The sequence below is a fragment of the Mya arenaria genome, chromosome 2 (assembly GCF_026914265.1).
Source record: "Mya arenaria isolate MELC-2E11 chromosome 2, ASM2691426v1".
NCBI lineage: Eukaryota > Metazoa > Mollusca > Bivalvia > Myida > Myidae > Mya > Mya arenaria.
The window spans coordinates 24,665,275-24,688,460 of record NC_069123.1 but is presented as its reverse complement, the minus strand read 5'-3'; the positions used below and the strand labels follow the sequence as shown (position 1 = coordinate 24,688,460).

Sequence of the window (23,186 nt, the reverse complement as noted above, 5' to 3'; positions counted from 1 at the left end):
CCTGAAAACAACGAGAAAGCGATAGCTGGTGTTTAAAACCAAAAAGGAGTTGATCTAAGATGTCCTGATACTATAACAAGACACATCAAAGGTCAAAACTGCTGAAAATTACAAAACGCTGGCATTTTTTCAACCGACATGTATGACCTACTCATTTGGATGTTATATGACATGTTGGCTTTGTATTAGCTACACATTTACATGTCATAAGAATACGTTTTGATGCACCTTCTCCACTAATCATATTCGGATGAAATGTTGTTTTCGATGAAAAAAAAATGGCCGAGGTATTCCAAATGCTACCAATCAACGTAACATTTACGAGAAGAACATGTTTGCTTCGTACTATCTTCATACCATAAGACGTTGGTCCCACCTTCTTCCGATATGTGATTGATTGCTTTTAATATCTACTAATTAAGGGGGCTTGCCAACATTTCGTCGATGTTCTACGAGTTCCTTTGCAACATGTTAACATTTTACAACGCCACTTTTAATGCAATCTGCGAACAAGAAGCAAAACGAAACGTTTTGATGAAGAAAGTCTTGAATAAAGACACTGTTTGGCTATAATGTAAGGTTATAAGAATTCTTAATGGGATCTTAAGGTATGAACACCAACATAGTTGCCCGAAAAGAATTAAGGACAAGCCAGTTTGGACTCCCAACGGCGCTAGACATGGACAACGCATTAACACTTACTGATTTCCTACCAGCTTACATGTATTAGGGTAATACTATATATATACAGGAGAAAAAATACCGCGGTTTCTCTTTTGTAGGGAGAAACTTATTCAGGGGAAAGGTGTGTTTTTCTCATCTGTTGAAAGGGTAAATGTTTAAAACGAGTATAGCACAAGAGTCTTTCTTACACATAGCACTGAAAACCCCGGGGATGGGACCAGTAGCCACGTGCAGACGGGTTTAATTGCTGGTATTCATTGAGTACAATGGGTAATAGCGACGGTTGAAAAACGTAAATTACTGGAAGCGAATTCGCAGACTTTCTCAGAATAATGTTTACACCACACTTGGAAGAACCTATGCTTGGTATTCGTATCGGAACAGTTAACGTTATTGCTTAAGCAATATGAAGAGATAACAACGAGCAAATTGTGACACGAAATTTGTAATTATCTCATACATGATTGCGCCACCTAGCGTTGACAAACGAACATAATTTATCATTGTCTTGTTTTGTAAGAAAACTGCATGCAGATTTATTGACAAACAGTCGCATAAATTTTCTAAAGTGACAACAAGAGGTCTTCGTTTTGACACAACTATGCTGTGATTTAGTGACTTGACTTGATTGTTAGCTGAAAAGTGACATAGTTCATAAACTGTACAGGCGACCCTGACTCTGGAACAATGCTAGCCTCTTGTTTCGTCTCAACAAATGTCCCATGTCTAAAACGTTACATTGCCAGGTGATACGTAAGATGTAATTCTGAGAGAAATTTATTTGACTTCTTAATTTTTTGTTTTCCATATAAATATATTTTATAAGTGGAAATGTCATTAGTGAAGTTTGGAAGAATAATAGTTCTATTATACCAGACTGACAAACAGATGGATTCTGGAATATTACTGTACACACGTTTACTCATGATTGTACCTTAATCAAAGAAAATCTCATAAGAATGGCTTTAAATTACAAACAAGAAGAAGGTCTTGTCTCATGTGTTTGATTTATTTCATAATGGTGATATAATTAATTGCTAATATTTAGACATTTACTCGTTATTAAGTATCTCATTGTACATTAATTTCGAATCAGTATTGTGCTTAACTGTACATATATCAATTTCAACCCCAAGGTCCCTTAGCAAAATGTACACAGTTTCTCATGATAAAGCATTAGCATATATTTGAAACAAAAATGTATACAGCCCATTCTAGGCATGGTTCCATGTTTAGGCGTTTGCGTATAATGTACATGCAAGATATTTGTCTTTTTTGTGAAACATTGGAAGTAGGGCATATTAAAATTGGACTAAACACATTTACAATTGATATGAATTGAAAAGAAATACATTGTTCAAAATTATGTTTCAGAATTGTCCGAAATCGGGCGTCAGAGAACGCTCGTGGGAAGAACGACGGCGGCTCCCCAGTGTCTGATGGCGTCACCCCGCACGGAAGCCCAAACGGCCAGGGTGCCTACACAATACAGGCAATCATGGGGCTCCAGGGTACCACGCCTCCTCTAACAGACCAGAACGGGAACACCGGCGGTACCAAGCGGAAGCTGGATGACACAGGTAAAATTTTGACCTTAGAACAGTTGCCCTTGACCTTGCCAAGGTCAAGGAAACTGTTGTTTAGGTGACACAGTTGTAAGGTTTAGGAATGACCATGACACTTCTAAGGTATTAATAATAGCTTTTATGGTGCTCCAATAAACTATGTATGATATGTACAACCAATATATTTAACGTTGACCCAAAGTATATCCAGCTATGTATAATATAAGAATAATATAAGCTTTAGGATGACCGTTATTTTACAAAATGTTTATATACATTTTCAACTGAGTAACCCGTTCTTTTTACCAATGGTTTGCGTGGATAGTACGAATAAGGAAGACGCACATTGAAATCAGAAATGATTTTTGCTTTTTACACTAGGATGTGTTTTGATTGTTTTGATATTGAACTATTTTTAAAGATATTTATATAACTTATTTGCTTAAATTTTGCGAGTATAATTTCCATTTGCTTACATTTAACTTTTATCTCAATAGGATCTTATGTTCAAGAATCAACAAATTTGCGACACCACCCAGTTAAATCGTTTAATAATCGCGTATTTATTTATTGAAGGGTATTTCAAAATATATCTGATAATTTATTTATTTGTAAAACGTGGAAATCGCACAGAAAATCGTCGTGACGCCGGGTTTTGAGCGAAAATATGATTAAGCGAAATTGAATGGGAATTTTAGGAGTTGCGATATTAATTTTGATATTTTCTATCGATGTGCGGCCGATCTAACAGCGGGGACGCATTGATTTAGCGAGGAAACTGCAGAGTTTACGATCCCAGAAATGGACTTCTGAATAATTCACACCTTAATAGGATATGTCGAGTAACCTGTATAGACGCCCTTACAAAGCGACACATTTCATAAAAGGGTGCGCATACGATCTTTGAATCAACGTCAAATGTTCACCCGGCTTAATCCCCCCGGCGTAGAATGCTTGCAATTACACAAACTGTGGGCATCAATATGAACCCATTGATGAACGCGAGGATACCGTATTTTTTCCATTATTTTAGTCATTTTGAAAACATTTAATTGAAAAAAATGCCAACTTCCCCAGGAGAAATTCGGCGTCGGTGCTAATCCGCAAAATTCGTGAATAAATTACTAATTTCTGATATACACCCTATGCAAGGTAATTGGATGGAATTCAAATGAGCATATGTCATTAATTCCATTTTTGAAAAACCTTTAAGATAAGCAACTTTGCATTTATTATTTATGAATTAATTTACGTGTCTCTTTCATGATTTCATAACTGTTAACTTGAACTTCTCTGACGTTAAGGTGCGGATTTATATGATTATTTTGTCCCTATTTTTGTTCGTGTCTTTTTTTTATTAACTGTTGGATACAAATAACATCTATGTTTTGGGACATAGGGGTATTCCCATGAGCTAAATATATTTATTTATAGATCTATGTTTTGAGACATAAGGGTACAGACATGTGCTAAATATGTCTATTTGGGATCTATGTTTGGAGCCATAAGGGTATTGACATGAGCTAAATATGTCTATTTGGGATCTATGTTTGGAGCCATAAGGGTATTGACATGTGCTAAATATGTTTATTTATAGATCTATGTTTTGAGACATAAGGGTATTGACATGAGCTAGACATGTTTATTTGAGATCTATGTTTTGGGACATAGGGGTATTGACATGAGCTAGACATGTTTATTTGAGATCTATGTTTTGGGACATAGGGGTATTGACATGAGCTAGACATGTTTATTTGAGATCTATGTTTTGGGACATAGGGGTATTGACATGAGCTAGACATGTTTATTTGAGATCTATGTTTTGGGACATAAGGGTATTGACATGAGCTAGACATGTTTATTTGAGATCTATGTTTTGGGACATAAGGGTATTGGCATGAGCTAAATATGTCTATTTGGGATCTATGTTTTGGGACATAGGGGTATTCCCATGAGCTAAATATGTTTATTTATAGATCTATGTTTGGAGACATAAGGGTATTGTCATGTGCTAAATATGTCTATTTGGGATCTATGTTTGGAGCCATAAGGGTATTGGCATGAGCTAGATATGTTTATTTGAGATCTATGTTTGGGACATAAGGGTATTGACATGAGCTAGATATGTTTATTTGAGATCTATGTTTGGGACATAAGGGTATTGACATGAGCTAGATATGTTTATTTGAGATCTATGTTTTGGGACATAGGGGTATTGACATGAGCTAGACATGTTTATTTGAGATCTATGTTTTGGGACATAAGGGTATTGGCATGAGCTAGACATGTTTATTTGAGATCTATGTTTTGGGACATAAGGGTATTGACATGAGCTAGACATGTTTATTTGAGATCTATGTTTTGGGACATAAGGGTATTGGCATGAGCTAAATATGTCTATTTGGGATCTATGTTTTGGGACATAGGGGTATTCCCATGAGCTAAATATGTTTATTTATAGATCTATGTTTGGAGACATAAGGGTATTGTCATGTGCTAAATATGTCTATTTGGGATCTATGTTTGGAGCCATAAGGGTATTGACATTTGTTATGCATGTTTATTTGAGATCTAGGTCAGAGGAAAAATGGTATTTTCGAAACTCAGCAATTATTTTAGCATAACAAATTGGCATTCATTAACAGAACCCATCATTATTCTATTTTCCGAAATAGACTTCTTCATAAAATCCAATGAGCGTCATTTTCTGCCATTTATTAGAATATCATCAAATTATCTGTCATCATGTGAAATCAAGAACCATTGTTTTACCACAGAATGTATTGTTTAATATATCAAGTTTCAACTTAATGTCAACAAAATTTGTAAATGAAGGCAAATTTCCATTTATTACAATGATTCGCATGCGGATCGCCCGTATACTTTATCCGGCGAAGAACGCCTTTAAAGACACTGTTATTTTAACGGGACGTTTTTCATTGATGTTTCTGTTTGTATCCGGAAAAATGATTGTTCATTCCTCTCGATAATAAATATCCGGATGTTTGTGGCGATTTTCTCGTCTGACAACTTCGCGCGCCTACCACGTGATCAAAACATGCACGCGCTCGACCGGAAATTGATGTATTGGGTAACGGAATAGGACTGCGCGGCACGAACGCTTTTTTCTCAGCCACCTAGCTAGCCACTTAGCCACACAAATTTATTGTTTTGATTGAAAGAAACTGTCTGTCAAAGATGTGTATAATTCTGAAAACAATTATTGAATGTTTATTCTGCAACAATCTACTGAAACCCATAAAAGTATTTTACAATTCTAATACGATTTCTTCTAGTATGGCGTGGCAATTAAACTATTTTTTTTCCGATGTTCTAAGACGTCCCTTTTTGGCAATTCACTTGGTAAAGTATGAAACTTGTGAGAGTTTTGCGCCTTGGGTCAGGTCGATGTTACTAAAACAAAAAAGGTTTACACTTGATATCTTTTAAGTCCAATTTAAACAAAGGTGATAACATAATATGTTATGTAAGGATATTTCGAGGTGCAACTGGTATTTTAGATGCACATAAATCGATTATGGGGTGGGAGGGGGTGGGGGGATAATGGCTCTTTTATCGAACTGTGTTGTCGCGCAGAAAAACAAACGATTTTTTATAGGCGACGTTTTGCAGGATGCTGTACCATGGCATAATTGTTTCTTTTCTCGTTACAGTTTCAAACGGACATGATTCAGATATCAAGGCCGACCAGCAACTTCTCAACAACAATAATATGGATGTAAGTATAGTCATCAATATCATTAATATCATCAGGAACGTCCATTAATAATCGAATTTTAATTATCACTTTTCATTTTAATTAGCATAGTTTTGTGAGTGTGTGTATGTTATCTGCGTGTACGGAATATCTACGTCTTGCGTGTTGTTGATCAAAAAGCGTCCCGCCATCCCACAGTATATGGCAAAGATATCATGCGTACCATCGATGAATTCATTTCAACAATATTCAAATTTGTTTGTTCTTTTTGCGCATTGAAATGAATTTTGTCTAGCATAAAACCGATCAAAGAAATGCACATGATTAAGTACTGCTATTAAGAATAATACGTGTATTAATCGCTTGTTAATAATATGCGGATCTTAAAGGCCTAGTTAGGGAATGTCTGACTTGCTCCACTGTGTATAACCCCTGATGTAGCAAAAGAAAGCCAGGTTTCTTATTCAGGGCGTTTCCAAACATATTTTCTAGATTAATATGACTGGTTCATCTTCAGTTTTTTTTACTAAATAATGAACAAAGTATCAAATTCTCTTAAAATCTATAAGATATTGGCTATTAATTATTTGTAAAATTTTACTGAAACTCTTTTAATGCTCTTCGCTGACTGTAAAACAGTGATTTATATTACAAATTGCATTAGCGAAATTATAAAACTTTCGATTTCATTGCTTTTCGCAACAATTTTGCAAAAATTAATAACATAAAATCACAATTACACCAATTTATGAAATTTACGATTTCGGGTCACCTTTCATAAAGCTATCAGCAAGTAAATTATTTCGTTTTTTTAATACCACACATCGATTGGATATAAAGACGGACCACAATCTTAAACAAGTTGGATGTAATTGCAATTTACGTGGTATTTAAAAAGAGCATTTGTATATTTACATTTAATACTTCAATAAAAAGAAAACTTATGATCTCTAATTGCGACTTGAAAGTCAAAAGTATGTAAAAATGTACACAGAAATTACATAACACCACTGGTAAAAAACAATCGTTCGTATTTATGATGTGATTCCGTTTGTAATGATCGTGTTGCTTGAGGTATTGACTTCTAACAAGACAATTCGTCATTAAGCTGTTCTTGTCCCCTGTCCCTCTTTGGAAGTAGTTATAAAGTCTGTCTGTGTCAATTGGATGCATAACATGTTTAAATATTTACTATTTGTGCTATGCCTAACAATATAAGGCTCTGTGTACAAGCAACAACAATATGTATATCATACAATAATATTCTCTTTAGTAAAGAATATTTATAGAAGCAGAAGAAAAAGCTTATTCAATAGTAATATACAACTCACTTCATATTTGAAATCTTTGCATATATAGTCAATATCAACCACGCTACCATCTAAGAAACATTGAACCTACACATATGTGTCGTCTCTGAAATTATTTTCATAATAATGAAGATTGTAACGTAAACTAGCATGTTCGCCAAATTTGTCTGACGTGATGGCGACGGTAAATAAGCTTAACACAGGGGCCCCGATCGGCTGCATTGTGGCTTGACCACACCGTATCCGTCGTGCGCTGTTTACCCTCATCAGTGGACGAGGACAGCCAAAGATAATAATTAATAACCGATATAGTAATAACTATGAATTACCTCCAAATACACAACAGACAGTAGAAAAGAAAAGGGTCATCTCGGGTTAAATCGAGACCGGGAGGAGGCTGAACCCGTCCCCTTGGTTCAGGTTGCAATGATGCAACGAGCCATCCTCATTTAAGTACCAGAGCCCTTGTTTCTTTTCACTAAGAAAAAATGTTATATCAATCTAAGAAAATCTATTTTTCGTGTAGAACATAAAACAACATTTTATATACTATAATTTTTCTGTTTTGAAACAAAAAAAGTTTTTATAACTATTTTAAGAACATCAAACACGTTTTACGGTAACATAAAGCACCATTGCATTATTAAAACATACTTAAGACCGGTATAAAGAAAGAAAGAGAGAGATGAATTTCATATATAATAAAAAGTCACACATTAATAATGTTTATATAGATTATAACCAGACACCCACGTGTAATTACATGACTATATAGTGGAGTGATGCGAAAAGATTCTTATTGACATAGATAAGTAAAGCACTTACAACTCTTTCGTTCTCACCCAAAACATGCGTATCGTTATTTTCAGTTATACTACGCCCATCCGCCCTCTAAAACGGGAAGGACGGAAAACGGTGTTATCATGACAGACCAACAAGGCCAGGCGGTGGTCATGTCAAACGGTCAGCTCTACCCCTCGGGCGCCACCCAGGGGCTCCATCCGCCCCCGTATTACGTGAGCGCAAACCCCAATCCCTCACCCATTAAACAAGAATACGCATCCTCTCCCTCCCTTGAGGAACAAGCACGAGGACAACAAGTTCAGCAAAACGATATACAGTCCAATATAGCTCACAATAGAAATTTAGGTAAGTGCAAATATGCTTTTTTGCTAGTGTTAATTTATTGACATGTGCTGCCATTCATTGTCCATTGTTACATGTTGGTGTTACGCTTATTAATAGAGTTTACGAATGCATTGTGTACGTAGAAAGTTGCATGCTCACTTTATATTTGAGTTTAGATCTATGACTCTTAAGGTTTTCGACCCACAAATATGTAAATTTTGGATGACTGGTGACCAAATACTATACAAGTAAATTGTAAACAAATTACTTAAACTAATATAACAAAAAAGAACTTTTCTGTCTTCAAACATGACAAATAAGTCATTTTATGTCAGATTTCATTTTAAGTAACGATCATACACATGCAGAAACTGAACAATTTTTTGGTCTTGGTCATAGATTCAACATATAAGTCATCAGCAAGTAAATACCTTTCAAATAATACCAACATTTTATGGCCAGGCTTCAAAGTTAAACATAAATGTTAACGGAGCAATCAGAGAATATTCTAATTTGTGGGACGGATTCCTTAAAACAAGTTTGTTTTTAAATAGGAAAGTCAATGCGCACCAAGTGACTAATACCTAGTGTTCAAGGGAACCCATTAATGTCAAAGTAAAAATCGAACGTTGACAATAAACATGAAGTGCTCTATTTTTTCTCCTTCATAATTTAAAAGAATATTAAAAATGCATATCTGCGTTAAATTTTTTCATTAAAGTTAAACATTTAAGTAGTCCCAGGACAGTTCAGATCCATTTTCATCCGCATTTTCTACTGTCTTCATTTATTAATAAGTGTATGTGAACTATAACCATATATATACACACACACACACCCCATAAACGGTACATGTATGCCTTGAATGTCGTGGTATTTAGTGTTGTTATTGTTGTTGTTTGTGTAGCCGCCAGAGGGCCCTCACCAATAGATGCCCAGAACTCGCAACCAGAGAGCCAGCCCCCTGCATATGAAGGTACACTGACCAAAATACTACCAATCGCTTAAAGCCCTTCACTAAGTCTTCACTACCCTCATTAAATGCATACATCGCTTGTCTTGTATACAGCATCATTTGAAAGTGGTTGTCGGATTTCAATACCAACTTTAATATTATTGAGTAAAAACCATAAGCTACCATCAAGAGACGTTTTTAGGACTAAACGCGAGAGAAACGTAACTCCATTTTCATATATAATTACGACCGCCGTCTTGCGGTGAGCTCTCGCTTATAGAAGATTAGTTCTTTCTGCCCTATTCCCCACGCGTTGGTGAATTAGTTTGTATTGTATGTTTTCAACTGTTTTTACATTATTATATTATATTGTTATTACAAAGCATGCTTTGAAACCATTTTACAAAATCTTGCTTTCAGACATGTTGCTTCAAACACAATAACCCAAGCAATTATAACCCCACATGTAGTCTGTTCGTGGTTTGCAAAGTGTTGTTCTTGGGGATTAAAGTCTTTTTGACCGTGGTTTTCAATCCAGTGACAATTTTTGTTAAAACCTTGCGGAGCTAATTCACAGGAAATTCAAAGATTTGTACCTGGAAATTAACTTTTAATTCTGCACTTTCCTCATCCACGGATCACTTGCAAAAGAACAATACTTGAACAATACTTTGCCCACCAGGAGTTGTTCTAGCCTGTTCGTCATGTACTCATATAGACGCTTTCATCGTCATTCCTGATTGTCTGGTCTGTGACGCTACAATCAGAGTCCCCCACAGCGGAGGAAATTGGCCCTCGAACTTTTTAAGTGTTAACTAATTGCCCGTCGGGATTTGCAAAAGTTTTGCTGGACACTGGTTGTGATGCTATCTTTGTAGTACTCCTTTGAGGATACTCTTGAAAAATTAGCGGTTTGTGACCGTATCGGTAAACATATTGGTAAAGAACATTAGAAACAATAATGTATAAGACAAATCTGAAATTGTATTACCTTAACCTGGAATCACATAATTGCATTAAAATGTTAGAGGGTGAGGGTAATGGGGTCTTTCTAGATGTATAAGAATGCACATTCATCTGCTGTGGGAGGTGTCTGATTTATTTCAAACTTCTGAAATTCGTTACTATTTTTACTAAAATTTATCATGATAATACATCATCACCATTTTCATTTCTAAACCCACAGTCTCAATGCATGTCCGGATCTTCGCGCTGGCGTTCAAAGCTGCAACTCAAGTTTCGTGTTAATTCCATTACAATTTCTACAACAAATAAATCAGCAGTTACTAAAATTGATGTTACGTATCAACAAGCTGATGAACATGTAAAATAACTATCTATGAAATATGAACCAGCGACAGTGATCAGATACGACCACAGACATGATAAAATACAACAAGTGCCGTACATCGTTGCCGCATTCATCTCGCTGCCAAATCGTCCGTCAATTTATCAAATGCTAAGACATATCAGAATGTATCAAAGCGCGTTGCATACCTCGAATCAGGCTTATTTACTGGCCGCTTCTGGAAAAGCCATCAAGTCTCCTGCCGCTTGTCATAGAATCACCTCTCCATCTAAAATCTAGCGTATTAATTCGTAGATAACGCAGAATTCAGACCTGATCGAGAAAGATTAAACTATTCTTCCACACCAGTCAGGATTTGCGACATAATTTATGCTGCTAACAGCCTAGTGTCAGTGGCCAAGTATTTTGACAGTCTTGAAACAAACTTCAGAATACCAGAAATTGACAAAAAATATCTACCATTCTTTTTCTTTGTTGTTCATACTTTCTTCCTCCATACATTGAATCCATATCATCCACGTTAATCAGATCCTATATCATCGAAGTCATATCGGATTGAAGTTCATTTTTTTTTCAATGCTTACTTATTTCTTAGCCTTTTATTACACTCAATGTTGTGCAAGCATGACCGTTGTTATAGCTCTTTGAAGATCTATTTATGCATGACATTTTTTTACTTTTAGATTTTTTCCTTATTTATCTAATAGAATGGAATTTTTTCTTCATTTTTTAATGTTTCAAATTCAGTTGCAAAGAAGGTTTTTATTATTTCCGATTTTCAGCAGGGACGCATAATACTGAGGCGGGTACGGCCAACTCGGCACCGGGCATGACCAATGTCCCCACTCCCGGGCACACGCCATCCCCTAAACCAGGGACCCCTCACAACGGGGACCTTACTGAACTCACCCCTGTTCAGCCATCTTTGAGTCAAGCTTATACGCCATTACCATCTTTCCCCGCTCAATTTTCAAGTAAGGGCAAGCAATCTTCGCGCAGTTGCCGCAAAGAAAAATAAAGAAAAAATAAGGAAATCGCCCAAAATATTTGCAGAGTTTTTTATTACCAAAAAAAGCACATGAAAACAAATACTGGCAATACCAAAAGCGATTCAACATCATTTCTTTTTGATGTCTCTGATATTAAACTACTCGACAAAAACAACAGAAAAACCGGAAATTTAACACTGAACTATAATTTGATTAAACAAGGAGAATGTGTACCACTGGTCCAATTATATAACCACTGCATGTCTTTGTTATTCGTGTTCTTGCTGCATGCGGCATCAAGTGTGTTAGTACCTTGTCATGTTATTTACGCTCCGACATAGTTTACAGTTACTGACATAAATAACCCAAGCGTCTGACTAAATTGTCTTGACGAGTTTCCGGCCAATTACGTTAATGAAAACTTCACCTTTATTTTGCTTTCAAATCATTGTTACTTGAAAAAGAAGAGATGCAGCTCCTTGATAATGGTGCACGACCTGCTTGCTGGAGTTAATAAATTGCAAAATCCAATAGTCGTATTGGTTAAGGGTCTTGTTACCCATCCTGATAAATCCGGGAATCTGTTTGCAGACCTTCAAATTATTCGATTGTAGGAAATGGAATTTGAATCTTAAGCTAACCTTTCAATATTTACTGATGTTATCGTCGTATTGTGGACCTTGTTTTATTTCGCTTTTAATTTTGTGTCGGTTTCAGTTTCCTTGATATGTTAGCAGTTTTGGGTATCAATATGAGATATTATCATTTTGGAATAAAACGTGATATTCTGCAAATATTTTGAGGATGGTTTTGCATAAAAAGTAATTAAATGAAATGATGATGAAGTATTCATAAATCTGATGACCGTAATCAGTTTTGCGTACAAGGACATGTTCTAACCTACAGCTCTAGAAATTGCAGAATAACTTGATAACAGCTGTTTGTTAACCAGTGTTTTGTTCCAAATAATATTTATTTGTTGAATGTTTTGAAAAACTAACACTTTAAAATTGCCTGACAATTACGATACTGGCTTATTTTCAATGGGGTCCGTCAACACCATTCTTAAATGGAATGCATGTTAGTTTTCTGATTGTAAAATGACGTTTTCTCATTTACCATAATGTAAAACACTGTAAAAGTGGGCTGGTAAGAAAGAGTTGTTTCTTTTGTAGCACGATTTTCAGATGAAAATTGTATTTCCTATGTAATGTTTTAATGATGGTAAGATGGACCCCATTATTATATCGATTGTTTTTATTGATTTAATTCAAATTTACAAACTTAACTTTTGCACCAAACGCATCACCATCTAAGCCTAACCCCACTATGTCACGTGGTTTTCAGGTCAAGGAAGCACAGGCTTCACGAGCGCCGTGTACACGAACCAGTCCGTCGTGGGCACGGCAGTTCCTTCCATCGTCCTTCCACAAGTTACCTCCGCTGCTCAATACACAGGCTCAATGCCAGGTTGGTACATTTAGACTTCTCAAATAGCATCTATGTATTAAAACGTTACCTCTGCGGCTCAAAACACAAGTTCAATGCCAGGTTGGTACATTCAGACTTGTGAAATAGCATCTATGTATTAAAACGTTACCTCCGCTGCTCAATACACAGGCTCAATGTCAGGTTGGTACATTTAGACTTCTCAAATAGCATCTATGTATTAAAACGTTACCTCTGCGGCTCAATACACAAGCTCAATGCCAGGTTGGTACATTTAGACTTGTCAAATAGCATGTGTGTATTAAAACGTTACCTCCGCTGCTCAATACACAGGCTCAACGCCAGGTTGGTACCTTTAGACTTGTCAAATAGCATCTATGTATTAAAACGTTACCTCCGCTGCTCAATACACAAGCTCAATGCCAGGTTGATTCAATCAGACTTGTCATATTGCATGTGTGTATTAAAACGTTACCTCCGCTGCTCAATACACAGGCTCAATGCCAGGTGGATTCATTTAGAATAACATGTGTGTATGTGTCTTAAAACGTTACATCCGCTGCTAAATGCCAATCTATTTAAGTATTATAAAACATAGATTGATGAAAGAGTTTAAGCTAAGTTTCCAATTCTGGATCAGTTGATTTTGAAATTAACATATACTCGGATTCAGATTTTGTTAAAAAATACCAACTCAAACAATAATGGGAAGTATATTTTTTGCTTGAATGGTCAAGGTACTTTGTTTAATCCCTCCCAAATGCCCCCCCCCCCCCCCCCCCCCCCAAAAAAAGTCCAGCAGCACTGTTATAAGATATCCACACAACCGTTGATTTTACGTGCGGCTTCATGCTATCAGACAGATTAAATACAGAACCATTGCCCATCGCAAAGGGAAGTTGAGCGTTTACGACAGTAACACTTATTTGATTGTTTCTGTATTTTCGGACAAGGTCTGTTGTTGAAATATTAGTCTTTATGGCTGTCTTAATTCTATCTTGAATCTTCCCCAAAGGACCCTAAATTCTTGATATATTCCTATAAAGTATGACAGTGCAATATTTGTCCAGCATTGTATTAACTGAGTTGGTTTTAAATAATCTATTTATAGCCAACAGTAGTCTCTGATTTGTTCCAGTTAGGCGGATATTCTCGTAAATGCGGACATAACGAGTCGTCATCCCTAGTTTTATTCCATAATTGGAAATGGTCTGATCACTGACCGTATCGTATTTGTTTTGCAATGCAATTTCAGAAGATGACTCCCACTAAAACATTGAGAGATTTATGGTAAAATGATTATGTTGATGCTGCAAGATGGGGCTGTTAATTTGTAATCAATGTACCCTGAGTACTTTATAAGAGGACTGAACTCGTTATGTGGTTGTGGACGGTTCTTGGCGTAACCATTTATAGGAGGGTTTGGTCCTTGGGACGAATACCCACTTGAAATTAGTTCGTTAGCAATAATTATTCATAGCGTTGAGTTTTAATCTAACGACGCAGTAATTAAACATTCACATTAATCGTTCCAATGAATAAGTTTACAATCTTTGAAAAAGGGACAGGTCGGATAGAGAATTCATGGCGATTGATGTCTTATTTAACTTGTATCCTGGGCATTATAATATTCAAGGCACAGTTATTTGAAATTTATATGCTGTTTGTTTAACCAGCGAGTTACAGATTGTATCTAAGAAATAAACACCTCGAGTAATTACAAAGCCTATTTTAACCAACTCCTTTGGTAGTTCATAAAGTATTCAAGCGCAATCATGGACAACTTAAAGGTTGCTGGAGACTTCGTGAAACCGAAGGGAAATGTTTGTTCTTTCACTTGCACCTTATTAATTTGCGATATTTTGTATCTTTTATTCGACACGTTTTTTTGTTGGAAAGGGTTGAATACTTCTTCATCCATTATTTGTATAGCTTGTCAAAGACTTGAAGCATGACTTATCTGTGTTTCACAATTCTTTCGGCATCAATGTCAGATTGCGCGATTTCAAATCTGGGAAACCGTTTGATGTGAAAGTTGGTAGATTTTATACAAAGATTTGAAGCGAAAAAATTCCAAATGCGCTCCGGAAAACGCACCAATACGTCGTGAATTGTCCCATAAATCTAGACCAATGTTCAAATAAAATATACAAAAGTGACAAACAAAAAATCGCCTTGTCTTAAAGAGTATCTTTGTACTTTTCTTTCTGATGTCTACTAGTTTTGTTAAAAAAAGAATGTTCATTAAAAGATGTGTTCTAACTTTCTATCTTCAATGACATACCAATCTTTACAACTGTCACTGCACAAAATAGTGACTTTAAATATTCCAGGAAAAGGGAACTTGTCTTTGTTTGTTTAATGTATTTCTTTGAAGATTTCCTCAAGGACTTTATCTATCGCGCAAAGCAAATTATGATCAATGAAAATTCCCCATCAAAAGAAGACATCTTGGACGGTCTAAAATCAATCTGCGTATAAAAACCCATGCGATAAGCCCTTATTGTTAAAACATAGTCGATAATAGTGTAGAATGGCTTGTTTATTGCCCGACAAAGGCAAACAGTGAAGAAGAAGAACAAATTGCTAAATTAATATTCAGCACATTAATCAAATGATGTGCCAGAGATAATGTAGAGGCGATCGAAGGAAGCGTAGAAGCGACAATAACGCAGTGTTGATAGGGATGATTTGTTAATAATACAATACCATTAGGTTAGGGAAGGTGCAGGAATAGTTAATATAGTTCTGCGAAGGGTCCGTCGTAATTGGAAAATGGGGATACTTTTACATGGAGATGGTTGTCTCAATTACTGTCAATTTGTTACAAACGCAAACTAATACAAGAAAGAAATGTATGACTGGTTAAAAAAGAATAGTTAATAGAAAAATTGGGTTTGAATAAAATGATTGTAACCGTCATAAAATTGGCTCACTTAAGACAGCCTTGTTAAACATTTCGACCATTAATCAAGAAAGTGTGACACATGCTGAGATTGTTCACAATTGTTTTGATATATTCAATCAATAGACAATTACATAGCTGATTTTGAAACTATTGTTTAAAGTTGGCAATTGCCATTATAAGACAATGGACACCCGTGTTATGTGTCTAGGAATGACTGTCGGATCTGTGTTCTCATATCCAATTTTGACATTGTTCTAGGCCTTTGTTCAATTCGCTTTGTACTTATACCGATGGCGAAATTCGATAATTCCGTTAAACCTAAGACAAAACATTTAATAATTTTACTTATTTGACATTTGATTTCGTTTTTGTTTGAAGAGATATCATTTTTCTCTGTTCAGAGATAAAGCGTACTTTTGAAAGTCATCTATTTTCTGTTAAAACTTAAAAGACAAACACATTGCTTAACTAGGCTATACAACATGACAAATGTCTCTCTTTCTTCCACAACCAACATATATCAAAGCAACACGACCATAATTTTGTTCTTTTGTACACCAAGAACATGTATGAATTTCATTTTTTAGAATATATAACTATCAAAAATGGTTTGAAATTGAGGTATTCTTATTACACGATGTCGACCCTCAGGTTTACAATGAAACGTAAGGATAATACCAGAAGTCAATCATTTAGTATTTATAAACTCTGTTTCGTAACACATTAGCTAGTTAAAGTTGCGTTCGTTCTTCATATAGTTTGTGAGCAAGTAGATACTTTTTAGAGTATGACATTAGATGATTTGTTTTTTTTTCAATAGGAATATTGTTTGACATAATATTTACCAATTAGAACTAGTAGTGTTAAACATTATAAAAAGTTTTCACCACTCTACCATGACTATATCGAACTTAGAATTAAATGATCATGCATTTTCTATAACTTTTAATTGAGGATGTGTTTTCTCCTTTCAGGTAACACGACAAGCGAGTACTACCAGCACACGGTGCCATATACCCAGTACCAGTCGGTCTCTTATAATAACCCTCAGTGGGCCGCCGTTAGGTACGGGCCCAGCGGAATTATAAGTAAGTTTGGCATGAGTATACAGTCAAAACTCGCTATGTCGGAGTCGTCGGGAACCACGGGAACTACTTAGAGATATCGTAAATTCGATATAACCGAAATACAATATGTTTATAATTAGACCGAAAGAAATTGAAAAAAATATATGTTCGACATAACCAGAACATAGAGATAACAAGGTTCGACATAGCGAGTTTCGACTGTCACTTCAGCATACCTTTAATTTTTATTTTTAATAGTTTGACTTGTCTTAAGCTAAAGTTTTTAATTGTGTTAATATCCGAAAAGAAAAAGAACAATAACTTCCAGTGAAATTTTAAATTTTAGATGTGTACAACATTAAAACAGAATAATCCGATAATGCATATTCCATATTCCTTTAGAGAAAGCTTTTAACATTGATTTTAAAAACGATTTCAAGAAATCCGTTTTATCTGAATACTCTACCACCCAACGCAACACACAGAACCACGAAAGCGAAATGACTAGAACATAAGGGGATAACAATATATACTAATGCAACAAGTTTTGTGACAATAATATTTATTCACGAAGCATGCAATGGTTTTATGAAGAAGTCCTATTTGTAACCAGCCCATGTTTGACTGACCTCCCTATCAGCGCAGTCGCCTTGCCGAGCGACTGAGCGTCAGTGGGCCTCTTTGATGGCCATCAACCAGTTCGATACACACTGCGCATAGGTGTCAGTGTATGGCGGTGTTAACTAGGGTTCAAACAATTACTGTCTTTTTGGTAGTAGATAAGTCGACTGAATGAAAATCTAGATTTCAAGTGGAACCCAAACAAAAACTAAACATTATCGTGTGACCTGATGACCATAAGACATTGGCAAAAACAAAACAAACATGAACTAAACTAGACAGAATGGAATGGGTTCATGTATACTATTTATTTTCGCTTCTTGTGTACGTTCAGGGAAAGCTCTAAATTCTGATATTTTGTAAACGATTCCAGCTCGGGCCTGAGATGGAGGCTCTGCAGCCAATTTGTATAACACTGGTTAATTATTTTGTTTGGTAAAGGTCAGCCAAAATGTGTATTATTGATTGGTCAACCTTTATCCAATATTAACTATTAACCAATGGAATCATTTTAATGTTCAAACTAACCGGAATATAGCCATACAGGTTTTATGCAAGTGGCTGATGGCCAATTATATATTGGTCATCGTGTTTAATGTCTTCTTTAGTAGTGAAATAGTTTGAAACCTAAACTATGTCAATGTTCAGTTTATTTAGTAAAACAGGAAAACATTTGGAGCCTGACTTGATTCTATATTTATGGCATAAACATTGACTGTGGTTATTATGAGAAACATACTGCCAACTTTATATATACAGCAACGAAATAGCATTCCAAAACATCTCCAAAGCATGACGAAGAAATCAAAATAAATAGTTCAAGACAAAGAGATCATTTCTGGCCAGATATGAATCCAGTGACATATGAGATTATTCCGGAACTTGAAACAATAAATAACCCAAGCAGACGACATGAAATTACATCAATCTGCATAAGAATAATTTGGTTAGCCAGAGGCACGATACCACTGTTTGGTTTGGTCAATGGACAGTGGAACTCTTATATGCATTGCTGTCGTGGTTTTATGGGCTGCAAACTGCGTAAATGGATTATATGCGGTTTATGAGGACTGGATCAAGTTGCCGTACTTTAACTGATTTTGGAGATGTTTATGGCTCCGGTAGCAGGCGTAGACAAGAATTCAGCCACACAATTGGCAACATCGGAAATAATATCCTTTGCGTTTATGAATGCACTTGATTTAATGAATATTAAGTGCGCTGTATTCTTCTCCCATCATTAAATTGAGTGGAGCATTTCTTGAGCAAGCATTAGCCAAGTAACCAATTCTAAATTCTGTGCGCAACAAAATATTTCAATCAGCGATTAAGTGTAATGTATGTACATGTATATGGGCTGAACATGTAGGTTACTTTATAACACAGCAAAAACACTATTCTAACAACAAGGACATATTTGGACTGTTTGAAACATATTTTCTATATATGTATTTAAACAATATCTACCTTCTTGCAGATCCTGATTATTATTACCAGACGAATGTAGGGGCACCTGGATCCCGCACAGAACAACCCGCAGGTGTTCCTGCCAGCCCAGAGAAGTCGTAAACATGGTCACCTCCATTGCTGCAAAGAAACGATGTGCCATAAGATATCACGTGACAGACAATACGTCATATTTGACAAGTGACATAACAGGGTCGTGCAGTGTGTTCTGTATAGAAAATTGACACACATTCTTAACACCGATGATGATCTTGAAGAACTTGAGACTGGTGTCTGGTGTTCAAAGCTTTAAAAATGTGACTATAGAGTTACTTGTAAGAAGAAATTTGTTGCAATGGCAGAAATGGAGGTCGCTTGTATTCCAGAGCAGCCGACACGTGTTCATAGAACCCGCGCATGCACATGTCTGAGTGACGATTTGCAATATATCCCTCCGAGTGTGTACGACAGATTTGGACAGTTCGAAGTAACCAATGCTTTGGTGCAGTTACCATAGCAACTGTATACAAACTGCTGTTTGACGATATACATGTTCTCATGTTTCTTAAAACACATAACATATATTTAGATAGTTGCTTTAATATTTGCAAATAGGTAATATCACATGAAACCATGTTTTTGTAGAGAAAAGCTCAGATGTTTATTTGTTATTATTTGTTTTAAAGTTTTATATTGTGACATTTGTAAATATTTTATACACACATTTTGTATTATAGAATTCAATTATGATTTTTTTGCAACCATTGCAAATATAAGGTACCGACACATACTCAAAATATTGACATAATACTTGTTCAGATTGTTTGGCCTGACAGGGTAGCCGTAGTGTAGTGTGTAACTGTGGTATGTATGGTGTACTAGTTGTGCCACGAATGTTTTATCGTTGCGAAAGAAATTTCGTTGGAACAAAGTAAATATTCGTGGGAGTGTAGAGTGCAGGAACGACTGTGGATTAGATTATGAATGTTTTTATTGTGTTTATTCTTTGATAAAATATTTTTGATTTCATTACTATGTAAAACTAAAACAATATAACATATTCAGAGCAATATTTTTCTTAAAAGACTGGCATTACTTTTTTCATTGTAAAGGTTTTTCTTTCACAAGAAAACTTACATCCATACAAAGGAAAATCATCTAGTCTTTAGCAACGTTTTATACTTTTATATTTTCATATGTTGAGTGACATTTTAAGGCATAATTTCTATATCAGACTAATGAACATGCAATTAAGTCATACTTTTAAACTGACTTTCAAGTACTTACTTTTGTTCATTTTGTTTGAAAAATGGTATGATTGTATCCATTTTTCAGGGAATATGGTGTGAATCTCATTCAAACATGATTTGTTCAGCTTTACATGCGTTTTCATTGTTTTTATACGCTCTTGAAATTGTTCAGCTATTACATGACCTGATTTAAAAGTCGTTTTTTTAAAATATTCATACCATAATTTTCCATGATAATTTTTAACTCATCATATTATACATACCTGCATGTATATATGGATACGAGTGAGAGTTTCCAATGCTTACCACTAAATTATGTCAACTCTTGTATCAATCGCAAAAACTTGGCTATTGTCCAAAGAAATATACTCTCTGAACTTGCCGCCGGAGATGGCCGAGCTTGCCGGAGATGGCCGAGTTTGCCGGAGAAGGCCGAGTAATTACGATTGCTCTGTTTATTCCACCATTCAATGTGTTATTGGCAAAAAACTGGTTTATTTAATGTCTTTAAAATAAGCTATTGAAATACTCATGGAATTCTCTTTTTACATGTACATTTACACATTTTCGTTAGAAATAGCATAATGGTCACTCATTTACCTAGAAATATTCATCGACAGTGCAATATAAGATAACCTTACTCATTTCAAAACGTCGTGTATCATGGCTCCACACTTCTTGTTCAAACCAGTAACTACTAAATGTGAATATGTGTTGAAATCAGATAATACTAACTGTTCCAAGTGTTTCAAGTTTTGATCTCAAAAATATGTCTGTTTGCAATACTTTTAACATTTCAATGATTGTATGTATAGAATCTGACAATGCCAGTTCAGTGACAAACAACTGATAAATATTCGTTTCATTTGTTTTTGCAGAGAATCTAACCTTTACAGCGCTGTTTTATAATTAAATCAATTTCATTTACTGCTTAACTTAAAGGATTTTTATTTATATCACTATAGAAAGTCAGGGAAGAAAGCTAGACTCTTGCCATAGAATAATGGTTCACCCAAATAATCTTGAACTATGATTTTTTGTGCTTTTGTATATTCTTTTCAATTTGTCATACTCTAAGCAAGATGAAATTTCAGTGATAGGTAAATATGTTACGTTGTGGGAAATGGGACTTCTACTTACGAAAGTTATGTTAGAAATTTACACATCGAAAGTGCTACGTTTCTTTTGATATCAGAACTGTTTGTATACATATAAAGTTTTATAAGTTTGATGGCGAGATGAGATTGCGCTGATAGCACAGAGCTTGTGACAAGTTGAATGTCGCTAGGAGTCGTTATAATTGTGTACATGAATACATAACGATTGTCATACAAACTGTCATATAATTTTAAGAAAAATAAATATTTGTTACATTGAATGTTTTTACTCTGTGATTTATTTATTTCGCCAGTGACCCTTAAGAAATATTATCAAAAGGGAGGAAGATAGTTATCATCACAGATGATACTGATTTTCAAAGATAGCGAAAGTGGTGGATGCCGCATTTGCATAAATCGGAATAACAATGGGAGGCGAATTCAATATTTTGATTTATATGCAGTACATCATGTCTGCACAAACATAAGTTTTAATATAGGTCGTGAGAAATACGTCTTACGAAACAACTGCCATAAAGTTCGCTATTAAATGTTCGCTTTTACCCCATATTTGGAGTCTATATAAATTAATATACTGGAAAAATATGAAGTATAGACAATTAAAAGGGTATATTCCAAAACACGTGGCTCGACTAAACAATTAAAAGGGATATTATTCTTTTTCACTATCTTCTTTATCAGTCAATAAAATAGAGAGCTCTACTTCAAATCAAGTAGGCCAAAAGGCTACCACAATAAAGACATACAAGTTTATAAGTGCGCACCCAAACATGTACGTTTTTTTGTACTCTATGTGAAAAGTAAATGAGAATAAAAGTGTGCACACACAATGAAAATAAATCATGGGGGTTACCATGGGAGCATCGGTTTTACAAATTAAAAATTAAATCTCGAGCAAAAAAACTCTGTATTCTTCAACTCCATAAATGTTCATATTTAATGCTAACAAAAAATTTAGAATGTTGTGTAAGCTTTAATAAACCAATCAAAAAACTAATGTCAAAAGTTCAGAAATATGCTTTGCCACCGATATTTGGGGACACCCTAGATATTAAAGTATTCTCCAGACTTTATGGTGTGTTTTTGTCTGGTAATAAAGATTTGACTATACGATCCGAACAAATATTTGAGAGCCGAAACTACAATTAAAATCTTTGACACAAAGTTCAAAGGGAGGTAACCAATACTCGGAATAAAATGTCAACATATCTTCCAATGATGATTCTTTCAAAATAACGTTTTATAAGGGTGCTTCCGACGTCGCCATAGCAATTATACCATGTGTTTCAAAACCTGAACCCACCTGTGAACAAATGACCTGTTTGTTTTGTAGGGGATAACGAATCACGTTCTTGCATGCTTGCTCCTAATTTGAACACATTTACATCTTGCAGGTCGGCTAAAAACAGGATAGTGGCCAAATGAAGATGTAAGATTAGATGTTTAACGTAGTTTATGTATACGAGTAATAACCATACATAAATTGTTTTGGAATCGTGCCTTATATCAAGACTGTGATGTGACACACAAACAAGATTCATAAAAAAATAAAGCTGGGGTTTATATGCCGAGTTCACATAGGTGATCTTTCAATTTTATTGATATATCAAAGTACTTAGAGTGCTGAAAGACTGTCGATTTAGTAATGAGTATACACGTACGATGTACT

At 35.3% G+C, this 23,186-nt stretch overlaps 1 protein-coding gene across 6 annotated transcripts in view; it reads left to right on the top strand.

The window, feature by feature from the left end:
• Positions 1-21,777, top strand: part of LOC128210390 (paired box protein Pax-5-like) — a 73,597-nt gene extending 51,820 nt beyond the window's left edge. For 3 of the 6 annotated variants that reach the window (XM_052914734.1, XM_052914747.1, XM_052914770.1), the window contains 8 exons: positions 2,059-2,264; positions 5,924-5,988; positions 8,147-8,426; positions 9,313-9,381; positions 11,452-11,643; positions 13,006-13,128; positions 16,990-17,103; positions 19,181-21,777. In XM_052914734.1, coding sequence (XP_052770694.1) covers positions 2,059-2,264; positions 5,924-5,988; positions 8,147-8,426; positions 9,313-9,381; positions 11,452-11,643; positions 13,006-13,128; positions 16,990-17,103; positions 19,181-19,272 — 1,141 coding nt within the window. In that variant the 3' untranslated portion in view covers positions 19,273-21,777. The remainder of the gene's footprint in view (positions 1-2,058; positions 2,265-5,923; positions 5,989-8,146; positions 8,427-9,312; positions 9,382-11,451; positions 11,644-13,005; positions 13,129-16,989; positions 17,104-19,180) is intronic. The other 3 variants (XM_052914741.1, XM_052914754.1, XM_052914760.1) reach the window with 3 other exon arrangements.
• Positions 21,778-23,186: the final 1,409 nt, after the last annotated feature.